Here is a 14,151-nt window from a genome sequence, read left to right as displayed (position 1 = left end):
CATCAACCAACACCCCCAAGTCCTTCTCCTCAGGGCTGCTTTCGATCTAATCTCCAGCCAGCCTGTATTTGTGCTTGGGATTGCCCCAACCCATGTGCAGGATATTGGACTTGGTCTTGCTGAACTTCATGAAGTTTGCACAGGCCCACCTCTCAAGCCTGTCAAGGCCCCTGTGGATGGCACCCCTTCCGTCCAGTGTGTCGACCGCACCACTCAGCTTAGTGTTGTTGGCAAACTTGCAGAGGGTGCACTCAATCCCACTGTCCATGTGGCCAACAAAGATGTTAAACAACACCGGTCCCAATACCAACCCTGAGGAACAGCACAGTGTCAGGTGCAGGTTGAAAACTTCAAAGAACTGGCTTATACAGATACATAGGAGATTTAACAGGGTCTAGATGGCCATGTTTTTCTGGAAGACAGAAATGAACTGTCATCTTCTATACCACACATTCTCAGCTAAGCATTTTGCCAAGATGCTCATTCCCATTTCTGTTCTTTACTGCAGTGTAAAAGTACTAAAGTCACATTCTTCTGTTTCAAAAGCATCCAATTAAATAGAATCTTTTCAGTCTTTTGTTCAGCTATTTTACTGGCATATGCCCAAATTAAGATGATCACTCCTGATAATGGTTGATATAAAGGTAAAACTGAAAAGGGACTATAATTTGCACCATGTTATCTCAGTATTTTATATGAGAGAAAAAAGCTGTAGAGAATGATAGAAAAGAGAAAGACATTTGCCGTCATCCCTATAGACTGGTCATAATTAAATTGTGAAATTCTTCCAGAAAATGAGCAGTATTTTTTTACTGCCTTTCAGGACTGAACTGTTGATCTTATGCTGATATGATGTAAGTTTAAAAGCTCAGCCTTTACAGTGTGTTAGCTTTCTTTATCAGATAAGCTCTAAGAGTTATTTGCTGCTAAACCTAGATATGCATTTACTTATAAAGGCATAAATTGTGTTTTATTAAATGGTAATCAATGTACAAGATTTGCAGTGGTCATACCTTGATATAAAAGCTATCTAAAAGCCCCTGTTTTTCATTTGCAGAACATACAAATGTGTTCCAGAGTATTTGAGTTAGGTTTAATGCCATTTACAGCACAAGAACTGTGTTCCATATATGCTTACACTTTCTAATGTTAGTTGTATTTAAATTTTACTTTTCCTGTGCCTCCTAATTCTCAAAAAGAAACTACAGAAGGGAGGTAAGAATGTGGATAGCCAGAACAGAAATATAAATTTACAAAAAAAGCACTAAGAATGAAGGAAGGTGAGAGCAAAGAAAAAAATGCAGAAATTATTGTATTTGTCATATCTTAACTTCATTAACACTTTTAACAAAGCATACAATTTATTGCAATTTTGGGAAACTTGGGAAAGCTGCTGACATTAAGGTGTTTTATGACTTGCAAACACTTACCAGTAACATGCTTACTGCTAGTTTTTTTGTAATTGCTCAGAACCATTTAGTTACTAGAATGCCTGCCTCTGCAGTCATGAAGCATCACTGATATCTAATTATGCTATCTGAACACAAGCAAAGTGAATACTGTGGTGTTATAGCATTTACAAAAAATAAAACACATCAGTATGTGATATACTTGCAATATTCTTTAAGTTGAATGATTGTCTGACATGAGAAAAAGGGTACCTTGTGCAAACTGATGTATGTGGGATTTGATTTACTGGATATCTAAGTGCTTTCATGGGTTTATGTTTTCCACCTAAATTTCAATTTGTAAGGCGAAGTAACATTTTTTATATCTTTTCTTTGTTGTCAGTGCCACCATCACTTTATATCGTGTTATACACTTAAATATTTGGAAAGTTTTCAGTACAAAATAGATTATTTTACCAAACATTTATAAATATATAAATGTTACAGGCCCATTTTTCTATGCTTGCGAGTGTGACGCCCGTCTACAAGAAAGGCCGGAAGGAGGATCCTGGGAACTACAGGCCTGTCAGCCTGACCTCTGTTCCAGGGAAGATTATGGAGCGGTTGGTTTTGAGAGTGCTCACAGGGCATCTGCAGAACAGCCAAAGGATGAGGCCCAGCCAGCATGGGTTCATGAAAGGCAGGTCCTGCTTGACCAACCTGATCTCCTTCTATGAACAGGTGACCCGCCTAGTGGATGAGGGAAAGGCTGTGGACGTTGTCTACCTGGACTTTAGTAAAGCCTTTGACAGCGTCTCCCACAGCATTCTCCTGGAGAAACTGGCGGCTCGTGGCTTAGACGGGTTTACTCTTCGCTGGGTGAGGAACTGGCTGGATGGCCGAGCCCAGAGAGTTGTGGTGAATGGCGTTAAATCCGGCTGGCGGCCGGTCACGAGTGGTGTTCCCCAGGGCTCGGTTCTGGGACCAGTCTTGTTCAATATCTTTATAGATGATCTGGATGAGGGAATTGAGTGCTCCCTCAGTAAGTTTGCAGATGACACCAAGCTGAGTGGGAGTGTTGATCTGTTGGAGGGTAGGAGGGCTCTGCAGAGGGATCTGGACAGGCTGGATCGATGGGCAGAGGCCAACTGTATGAGGTTTAATAAGGCCAAGTGCAGGGTCCTGCACTTTGGCCACAACAACCCCATGCAATGCTACAGGCTTGGGGAGGAGTGGCTGGAGAGCAGCCCAGCGGAAAGGGACCTGGGGGTGCTGGTTGACAGCCGGCTGAATATGAGCCAGCAGTGTGCCCAGGTGGCCAAGAAGGCCAACAGCGTCCTGGCCTGTATCAGGAATAGTGTGGCCAGCAGGAGTAGGGAAGTGATTGTGCCCCTGTACTCGGCACTGGTGAGGCCGCACCTTGAATCCTGTGTTCAGTTTTGGGCCCCTCACTACAAGAAGGATGTTGAGGTGCTGGAGCGTGTCCAGAGAAGGGCAACGAAGCTGGTGAGGGGTCTGGAGCACATGTCTTATGAGGAGCGGCTGAGGGAACTGGGGTTGTTTAGTCTGGAGAAGAGGAGGCTGAGGGGAGACCTTATCGCTCTCTACAACTACCTGAAAGGGGGTTGTGGCGATGAGGGTGTTGGTCTCTTCTCCCAAGTAACTAGTGATAGGGCGAGAGGAAATGGCCTCAAGTTGCGCCAGGGGAGGTTTAGATTGGATATTAGGAAAAATTTCTTCAGCGAGAGGGTGGTCAGGCATTGGAACAGGCTGCCCAGGGAGGTGGTGGAGTCGCCATCCCTGGAAGCGTTCAAGAAACGTGTGGATGTGGCGCTTCAGGACATGGTTTAGGGGACATGGTGGTTCTGGATTAATGGTTGGACTTGATGATCTTAAAGGTCCTTTCCAACCTAGTGATTCTGTGATTCTGTGATTCTGTGATTCTACTTCAGTGTCTGTAGAGTTAGGCCCATGGCTATATAGTTTGTGACTCTGAAGTCTCAAGCCTTGCTGAGTAGAAAATCATCCAAAGCTCATCCAAGCTGTAGGTTATCCTGTGATATGAAGCTGATGCCATTCTATTGATTCTCTCCATTAGAGGTATATCAGCCTGCTTCACTAGACACTCTTGCTCCAACTAGTTATGACTACAGTAATTCTGTAAACTACTCCTGACTTTACTGGTTTCTACTTTTTAACAAGTATACACATCACATGTAAAAATGTGCCCAGTTGAAGCTGCTAACGAGAGATTTCTTAAGAACTTCAAACTTTTCTTCAATGTTTGAGTTTCAGAGAAAAAAAATCAAGCCTACTCACCTGAAATACACATAGGTATAGTTATTCTGTCCAGAATGTTTACATAATAAACATGTGTTTCTTCCAGTTTATGTTGTATCCACTTTTTTTTTTAAAGGGAAATACCTATAAGCATACTGGAGTGTAAAGTTAAATGGATTTTAAACTGTCTCAGTATTCCCCATCTAGCTGCCCTTTTTTCCAGTAGAATATTATTACATTATTTTGTAGGCCTTCATACTTCTGGTCCTCCTTCCCATATCTGGGAGAAGTCTCTCCCTTCAATTTTTTTTTGTTTTTTTTTTTTTAATGGGATGTATAGACAGAGGCAAGAAAAGGTATCTGCAGAGAATTGTTTAAGCTTTCAGTGTACAGAATCATCCTCTGTACCCCGTATTCCAGTGAGAATCCTAGGGTTATTACAGTTAGGTTTGTGAAGTTAGGTGGGATGAATCTGGTTCTAAATCCTATGTTTGCCAGTGACATGAAAGGCCAAACTATACCTTCTCAGGAGCTATTCAGGTGGCCTTATGGCTCACTCATTAAACCTTATCCATGCTTTTTCTCTCAGCCATTAGGATTAAATATTTGAAAAACAGTAGTGTATGCATCAGTTTCTGTGTTTTCCAAGCAGTATGCCATCGCTGCCAGCTGTAGTTGATGTAGATTTAGGCAAATCTGTTTTGCTGTCATTGTCTTGGTAGATTCCAAATTCCCATTACGCAGAGTGTATTCCATATGAAATGAAACAAATATATTCTAATAGTCAAGACAGAAATAAACCAGAACATAATTACCAGTACATAGTGCAATGATCCTTCAGGAAGTGTTACACATACCTGTTCTGTGGCCTATCCTTGTTCCCTTTTGCTTCAGGATCTGGAAAGCTAAGATAGACACTGCAGATACTTAAATGTAATGATGTGTTTTGTATTCACATAACATAGTACTTTGAGTAAATTAGAATAGTCATGTCACTCCTCAAAGGTAATTTATTAATGTACTCCTCCTCCTCTAAGTGGGGCATAAAGTTTTATGCTCTTCATTAGAGCCAAGACAACATACAAAATGTGCACCTTCTAGTTGCTAACAGGAGTTTTTGAATACACTGCCTCATGTGAAATATATCTCTGTACAACACATCTCAAAAGAGTAGATGTTGTAAATACTATTTTGGGGCTATGTTTTGCAGAACGTGTTTGAGTATATCTGTAAAGCTGTGTGTATGTATGCAAGGACGTGTCTCAATAATGAGATAAGTAAGATTTCTGAGCTTCATTAGAGATCCTGTGAGTCTGTTTGGGTCAGTTGTATAATTATATGTTGAAATAATGTGGAAGTATTTTGGTATTAATGATCACATAGGATTTACAATCAGAAAAAGAAGAAGTTTTTTTCAAGATGACTAATATTTGATTAACTAGAATGACAATGAAAGCATGGTCCCTTATGGTTAGCTTTTATGCTGCAGTTACATTTAATGGTGCAACGTTTCTCAGCAAGCATTTTCCAAAAATAGACTTAGTTACTTAGCTAAATAAACTATTTTAATAGATAAACAATCTCTCTCGAGTACATTAAGAAAGGTTTGTACTTAGGTTGCTGAAACCAGTAAACTGTAATTAGGACTCTTAGGTTTGATTATGATCCAGATGTGAAATCTGTGAATGAGTTTTGCTGTTATAAACCCCTAAAAGATCACCATGGATTACAGTGTGAAACTTTGAAGTGTTCCAGAAAAATACTCCTTAAGACAGAGAGAAATATATGAGATTGTGTCTTGTTAATGCACATACTTTATACAAACTGTTTCCGTACAAAGTATATTTTATATGGTGGTTATGCATAGTATAACACTTTGGAATGTTATTTGCTTCAGGTGTCTTGCTGGATTTTCTGGACAGTTTTGTGAAATAGAAGTTAATGAGTGTAATTCATCACCTTGTCTACATGGCTCAACCTGTGAAGATCATGTAAATGGATACACTTGTAAATGTCAACAAGGTAATTGACATCTGACACAACAATCTTAATGAGAGTTTTGAGTTATCAGTGTTACTGCTGAGAAAATTGGTAAATTATATCAAGCTCTTCATTTTTATGTAACCTATAAATTAAATAAATATTAACTCTCTGACAAGCTTTTTGAATGAAATCCAAAGAGAATTAACTAGTCTAATAAGCACGTTAGAAGGACTTAAAACTAAAACCAGCGCATCAAGTGAGTCTGAAGAATTATCTAGAGCTAGGTTTATTGTATATGATCTTTACTAATGTAACTTAACTCACCAAGCAGTCAAGCAGGCACTATATAATGACTAGATAATTTAACTGTCTACAGGATAAGATTGACTGAAACAAAATTCTGAATATTTTGACTAACATTTATTATCGTTGTTGCTGCTGTTGTTGTCACACATACCCATGCTTAGGTCTGCTGGCTGGGATGAAAAGAAATTTTCTGAACAATTATAAATAGAACGAAAACAAGCACTTTCTAAAAAAAAGTGGGACCTGTTTTCTTATGCTAACATAAATTAACTTAAACAGGTCTCGTGACTTGGGAAAGTATAAGGTGTTTAATATTTATACAAAAGCAAAGATCATAGTCAGCCTGCATTGTCACGTGATCACAAATTTAACCTGTTCAGGACTGCTCATTGTCTCCTGTCATGTCTATTAACAAAGAGCCTTTTGTCAACATATGTAGGGTATAAATAACTGCCTTGATGCATATTGCTCCATAATTCTTACTTAATTCTTCATACTGCTCCATAATACTCTTAATTTAAGAATTACACAAGTACCTACCTTCTGAAACTGTAATTTTTCAGTTTAAGTCTGTTGTTTCTTACTGTACTGACCTGAAATGCTGAATACTTTCTTCTATGGTACTGATCCAAGATTTCTTAGCAATTATTTTAGAGATTATTTAGGTATATTCTGGAAGATAAATATTCTATTCACCCATGATATCTTCATATATCTGATCTGCTTATTCTGTTTGTGATGAGGTATGTTCGTCTTGTTGGTTTCGCTTTACAAGCAACAAGATCTTGCTAAACTCTCCTGAAGTCAGGTGACCATATGTGTATTACAGAAAACTTTTCTGCAGTCTTTCTAGCAATCTGTTCATATACTTTTTACATAGATTTATATCCATACTTGTTCTTCATTAAAAAGAAAACACATAATGAATTGAATATCAATAAAATCAGTTTTTATTTTACATACTTTTTCATTCTGAAGTGTCCCTAGTGAAGTTTACAAAACTTTATGTAACAGATTTTTTTTTTTTTTTTTCAAGTGTGCAAGATACTGAAGTGTGTGTGCATGTAATGAAAGTCAGTACGGACAGTTTATTCATTTGTTTAATCAGTACTGAGGGATGATACTCTCATGCATAAGACTTAAGTGGAGGTATCTTTGGCTTACTAGAGCCTAATTAATTTTAGGACTAACTTTGTCACAGATTAATATTTTTGTAGTAACTTTTTTTATATCTAAGAGATAGTAATCTAGAAAGACAATATACTCTTGATGTATGAACCACTGAGTGAAAAATTTCTGGTCTTTGCCATACAGAGGGTCAGATTTCATGATCATAATAGTCGCTTCTGATCTTCAAAATCTGAGTCATGACCTATCTTCATTACTATATATCATTTTTCTTCTCAGTGCAGTTACACAATGGAACTTCCACCTAGGTAAAACTCACTCTACCTAGTACTGCATATGGCCATATATACTGCTTCACCAATACAGATGACGTAAGAACTTAAAAGGTTTTTTTTGTCTCATTACAGTGTCTCACACATTGTCAAGTTCAAAATTTTTATTTTTAAAGCTAGTAATACTTTAAATTTGAATATAGATGTGGTGGATTGACCCTGGCATGGGAGGTCCACCTGCTCCAGCGTGGGGTCCTTCATGGGCTGCAGGTGGAGATCTGCTCCAGCGTGGAGCTCCATGGCTGCAGGGGCACAACCGCCCTCACCATGGTCTTCACCACGGGCTGCAGGGGAACCTCTGCTCTGGTGCCTGGAGCACCTCCTGCCCCTCCTTCTGCACTGACCTTGGTGTCTGCAGGGTTGTTTCTCTCACATATTGTCACTCCTCTCTCTGGCTGCAATTGCTGAATTTCTGTGCTGTGTTTTGTTTTTTTCTCCTTCTTAACTATGTTATCCCAAAGGCGCTACCACTGTCACTGATTGGTTCTGCCTTGGCTGGCATTGGCTTTATCGGACATAGGGAAAACTTCTAGCAGCTTCTCACAGAAGCCACCCCCGTAGCCCAAAACCTGGCCACGCAAACCCAATACAATAGACATTTAATAGTTGCTTGCCAGCCAAGGACTGTAACTGCTGTCTCTCTGCAACTGCTGTCTCTCTGCAACTGTACATGGAAATGCATGGTATAAGTAGAAGCAGCTTCTCTGGGGCCTTAGAACTCACTCCTGCTGCTAACATGATTTGAATACCTTCCAGCTCAAGTGTAAACTGCCCTTCTTCTACATCTCTTTTAATAATAGCATTCATTAGTAGGGGTTAAAGATTTCTACGTGATTTCTCTACCAGGGAAAGACACAGTGAAGTAACCACATGCATTATGTATAGGTATCATGGTTGCATATGCTGTTTTCTTAAATTAATGTTGTATTTTCAAATGTTACTTGAGTTATGTGCCTTCTGAAACCGTTGAAGAGATGAGAAGTTAAACTTAGAAAAGGAGTGAATTTCGAGAGGCAGAGGAATCTTTGGGAGGAACAGCTTTTTGGAAAGTCACATAACTGAAGAAAGGGATTGGAAGATTAAAAAAAAATATTTCCCAGAGACAGAAAATAGAAATGTTTGGAACAAATCTTCTTTTGTTGCAGACTACTACTATTCACATATAGGTCTTGGATTTCTCTGCTAAGCTTCACCTATAGAAACATGGAGACGGGATTGAGTATTTTGGGATCTGTAAGGCAACAGTGGGAAAGAACTTGCCATAAGGCAGAAAGTGTGAGATATCCAGCAACAGATCCACAGTTCTAATTTAATGAAATGAAAAAAGGCTAATGACAAGACAGAAGTAGGAACAAGGCAAATGATTGCAGCTTTCCAAAAACCTCCAGAGAACAAAATGGAACATGTGGTGACAGCATGTGATACCAGAAAAGGGGAACTGATTTAGCTCTGAGAAATCCATTCTGTAATGGATCATGAATTTTGTCAGCTATTGTTCCAGTAGTAAGCCCCATACCTTTAGAAAAATAGGTGTATGTTCAGGAGCTGTGCCTGCACCCGCAGGCTGTTCAGGTGCAGAAGCAGCACTGAGAGACGTAAACTGTATTCTAGCAGCATCTCAGATGGCTCAAAAGTAGCAACAGCAACCTCTGGAACTAATAGCAGCCTCACAGCTGAGGTGTTTAGATGGGGCAGGCTGCACTTCTACCAGGGCAGCTAAAGCAGGACTGGAATGTAACTAGTGGGCCCACTTGATGCATCCTCTGAGGGAAATGCAGGACAGGGGCAACTAGATTTGTGTCAGCTGAGGACTGCTGGGTTTTTTAGGGGGGCTTTGGGGTTTTGTTTATTTGTTTAGAAATAGGAACATTTAACTGGAGAGATAACAAATCTGTAACAGGTGGTGGGAATATCATGGCAGAAGGTCTGGTGTTCTTCAATAACTAGCCATATTTTACACAATTCTGGGTTTGTTTTTACCAAGCAAATGGGCTGCTTCCAGTCCAGCTTAGCTTTATGAAGAGTAAGTTTAAGACAGGCTCAAGTTACATGATCTAAAAACCCACCTCCAGACCAGTTTTTGGCCTCTAATTTATGGATGTACTTAATTGTAAAGGAGATTTTTATAAGATAACAAAAATGTTGGTGATCTGAGTGTTGAAGTATAAGATGGTATTCTGATGATATCCGAACACAAACCTGCATTTGCTCAGAAATTGTCCTCCTCATTGATCTGGTACGGTAATCTGTCTCACAGTTTCTCTTTTAAACTTGTTCCCTTTATTTTATTTTGTGTAACTGTAACTATTTTCATCTAGCTAAACCTCCAGTTTTCCTTCCCTAATGTGGTAATAAAGCACAAATTTAATGAATGGGACAAAAAGGTGAAAAGTTAACATAGGCAATGTCATACTCTTTCAGTTTAAATTTTGGAAAAAATGTGGCTTTGGTTGCACTGTGCAGATCTACAATGAGATAAGATGTTTCAGGGGGTATTTTACCCTTGCTAATTCTTAGCCACAAGAGAGATAATGATACAGATAATTCAGTAGGTGAAGGGCAACTGATCAAGTCAGTTAATTCAGTAATGAAAGAATATATGCAGGTTTTACTCTCATTTGCTTACTTATGTCTCTCCAGAAATAGAAACCAGCAAATATTAACTGCATTAGTAGATGTTCAGTAGAGTATAATTGTAAAGTCCATATAGTTTGGATAGTGTTTGTTTATTGTTAAACTATCTTTTTCTTTTTTCTGTTTTGAGAAACCACAGCCCAAAACAGTACATACCCATCCTGTACTATATATTTATATATATGTGAGGAATGATTGTAGTTACCCATAGCTTTTTTTGATTGACACTCTATAAGTGGATTAGATTTTAATGTCTCTTGGTTTTAGGTCAGTTTGTTGGTTTTTTCCCCTGGCAGGATGGGAAGGCCTCCATTGTGAGCTGGATGTTGATGAGTGCATATCCAACCCCTGTATACATGGCATCTGTGTCCAGAAAGACCCCAGCTTTGGTTATTCCTGTTTTTGCAAGCCAGGATTTGTGGTGAGATGCTGACATTCTTTCTTCTTCTTCCCTTAACCTGACTATTCATTGTTGCACAGAAAATACTGTGTGTAATCCCTTTTCTTTTTAATCTCATTCAGATAAAACCTGACCTTTCTGAAAAATACAATATTTTAGTAACTGTTTGTTGTTTATGTTGGTTGTTTGTTTTACAAACAGGAGCCCTAATATTCCAGAGAAACAGTTACCTAATATCCACAAAAAGTGGACAAGTGAGAGTGTATATAATGGCTTTGTCAGTCAGAGTACATTAATATTTTTAAACACTAATTAATATTTTTACATACCAATTAATAATTTTACATACTAAGATAACTCATACTTGAAACTGTTGCAAACAGATAGATATTTTGAAAACAATTTCCCTGAAACTAAATCAAATGGTTCCTTTCAATGCTTGACCCTGTGGGCCTTGGTCCTGTGTTTTATTCTCTCTGTTTAACATACGAAAAGAATCCTTTGAGGGTGGCTAAATGTCAGTGCTGTATTCATCTAAGGTTGAAATTTCCATGCTGCCACTACCATTTTATGCCAGTTACTTCTGTAGTTGAAGATACACAGTTGGTACTTACAATTTGAGCTTGTGCTTTACCTCATCACACTTCAGGTTTAACTTAGTAGTGTCATTTAATAGATTGGGGTTAGTAACAAGGAAAGAAAGGAGTACCTGATTTTTTTTTTTTCCTTGCTTCAGTAATTCTTATCTCTACAACTCCAAGCTTAAAATTATTATTTGAATACCTTTTCTTAATAAATGATGACAGTGATGTTTATTTTAATGTCTATGCACCATTTCTTTGCTGTATTTATGTCTGTAAAGCAGAAGGAACAGATTGTTGCAAGTAAGATTTATATTTACCTTCATACATTCTCTGCAACCAAGTCAAGAAAGAAATGAGTAACTTTTCGGACGTTAGCCAGTTTCAGGGCTTCTTTCTACAGCAGAAGATTCTCACTTAACAATCAATGAGGGGAAAACTAATGAAGAAATAAAATGGAAAAAAAAAGTTTTTTATAAAAAGTGAAAAAAACTTGTGTCTTCGGTTCTTCTCAGGCAGCATGCCCATGTTCCCTGCCCATTCTCTCAGGGAGATCCCCAGTACATCCTAGCAGATATCAATGAGCACAAATGTAAAGTGGGCTGCTCCACAAGGGAAGGCAGGCCAGGAGACAAGGATAGCAGCAAGGTAGGCAGGGGCAGTGACCTTACAGGCAAGTGGTGGAGTCCCACAGTACCCAAACAAGGATAGGAAAACAATACCAGTGATGGTAGTAGCTATCCAAAAGGTTCTTCCAGAAGTCCAAGTACTGCCAGACAAGTCCATGATCCCAAAGCAGGTCTAAAGTTAAGCCAGGAAGTCAAGGTAGCAAGGCAAAGTCAGGATCAACAAAGTACTGGCCTTACTATATCAGGCATTAGCTTTATTGTAAGCTCAGTCAAGGACCAAGGGCAAGGGCCTGAGCTTAAATACAGCTTCTGAGCTCAGGTATGAAGGCCCTAGATGAGACATCTCACACATCTTTCTCACAGCTTACCTCTTTTCACTGCAGGCTGATCCAAGGCTGCACAGCTGCATCGTATCAGAGTTGACCTTGAGCACAGGGAGCTAAACCTGTGAGTGTGAAGGAAGAGGTTGCAGAGATGGATTGCAGAAAATTATGAGGCTGATCAGGGCCTTGACAATAATATATTCAAGTTTAAAATACCAGAAGATTGTTGTGTTAATGCTCTTTTCACAGGACATTTCTAAGTCCTTCTTCACACACACACCCCTTTCTAAACACGCAGAGTAGAACTTCCAGTTCTAAACAGACTTCATACCAAGTGGTCCATCATTAGTAGTAAACGAGGAAAGGGCTGTCTTCTTTGTGTGGTGCAAACATGGAACCAAATAATGAAAGCTTTTATAGGTTACCTTTATAGATAACTGAAACTGCCGTATTTCCAGGAAGTTTACATCCACTTCCAGAATAAGAACTTATGAGTTCCCTGAGTCTGCATCCATATTTTCCACAATCCAAAATGTGGAGAAAGGATTCAATGTAACCTTGTCAACCTCAGTGTAAGCATAAGTCTTTCTGAGACTCAGAGGACTCATTATATCTGAACCTAGCAGTGGGAAGTCATCACTGGGTTTGGGTTTTTTTTTGGCTAGGACTCACTCCTGGTGTTAATTTAGATGAGAAAAACTAGAATACCCCTGCATTCTATATTTAGAAACTACCAGTTCCACCAACTTCTCAATTTTTCCTCCTCTGTTTGCTTACAATGCAGAATCATCATTATTCTGTGACCATCTTTATTTATGTAAGATATCCCTATAGGAATTGACACAGAAAGGAATGTATGGAGGCAGATATTTTCTCTATAAAAAGTAAACTTTTGTCAAGTTCCTCTAGGGGGGTAATAGAAGGAGGATAAGGGTCAGTTTGAATATGGCAGTGGATTCATATCTTTCTTGTACTGGGAAGCCCAGAACTGGATGCAGTATTCCAGGTGTGGTCTCACCAGTGCTGAGAAGATGTGAGGGATCACTTCTCTCAACCTGTTGACAATGGTTTTCCTAATGCAGCCCAGGATTTTGTTGTTCTCTGCTACCAGTGCACGTTGCTGGCTCATGCAATTTGTCATGCACCAAGACCCCTAGGTCATTCTCTGCAAAGTGGCTTTCTAGTGTGTCAGCCCCGAGCGTGTAGTGCTGCATGGGGTTTTTCCACCTGAGGTACAAGACTTTACATTGCCCTTTACTGAGTTTCCTGAAGTTCCTGTCTGTATACTTCTCCAGCCTCTCGAGGTCAGTATAAATGGCAGCAAACTCATCTGGAATATCAACAACTTCTCCCAGTTTTGTATCACGTGAAAGCTTGCTGAGGGTGCACTCTGTCCTATCAGCCATTACTGAAGAGCTAAAACAGTGTTGGATCTAGTGTGAACCCTTGAGGTCCATCATGACTGGCCTCCAGCAAGGCTTCATGATCTCTGAACACAGCCCTTTAAGTCTGGCAGTTCAGATGGTTTTCAGTCCATCTCACTGTCCACTCATCTAGTCTGTATTTTGTCAGCTTGTCAGTGAGTATGTTATGGCAGAAAGTGTTGAAAGCTTCACTAAAGTTGAGACAGACAACATCCACTGCTCTCCTTTCATCCACCAAGCCAGTTATCTCACCATAGAAGACTATCAGGTTGATAAAGCACTATTTCCCCTTCATAGCTCCATACCAACTATTCCTAATCACCCTCTTGTCCTTCCTGTACCTAGAAATGGTTTCAGGTGTCATTGCTTCATCAGCTTCCCAGGAACTGAGGTGAGGGTGACTGGTCTGTAGTTCCCTGCATCTTCCTCCTTTCCTTTCTTGAAGACAGGAGTGACATAAGCTTTCTTCCAGTCACCAGGAATTTCTCCCAGTTGCAGTGACTGTTTGCCCACAATTCTGTAAAATCTGTATTTTACCATAATGGCTTGGTAGGTTGAAAATGGATTTTAATAATGCGTATAATCTGACTAAATTTACTGACAGACTATCCTAAGAAGGAAGAGGCTAACCCATAAAAATGAATACGATTTTTTTTTTTCAAGGTGCTTTTTACAGAGCACAATGGGTACCATTGATACTTCCCCACAGTCCATAGCAACTGCTTTCTTTTTGTCTTCAAAAG

At 39.4% G+C, this 14,151-nt stretch overlaps 1 protein-coding gene across 1 annotated transcript in view; it reads left to right on the top strand.

Moving 5' to 3' along the window:
• EYS (eyes shut homolog) overlaps positions 1 to 14,151 on the top strand; it is a gene marked incomplete at both ends in the record, with an annotated part of 830,586 nt that overhangs the window by 395,379 nt on the left and 421,056 nt on the right. Inside the window, 2 exons of the mRNA XM_081998016.1 lie at positions 5,566 to 5,690; positions 10,348 to 10,472. Coding sequence (XP_081854142.1) covers positions 5,566 to 5,690; positions 10,348 to 10,472 — 250 coding nt within the window. The remainder of the gene's footprint in view (positions 1 to 5,565; positions 5,691 to 10,347; positions 10,473 to 14,151) is intronic.

The sequence above is a fragment of the Phaethon aethereus genome (genome assembly GCF_964289735.1).
Source record: "Phaethon aethereus genome assembly, chromosome: 3".
Classification (NCBI taxonomy): Eukaryota; Metazoa; Chordata; class Aves; order Phaethontiformes; family Phaethontidae; genus Phaethon; species Phaethon aethereus.
This window is presented reverse-complemented; position numbering and strand designations above follow the sequence as displayed.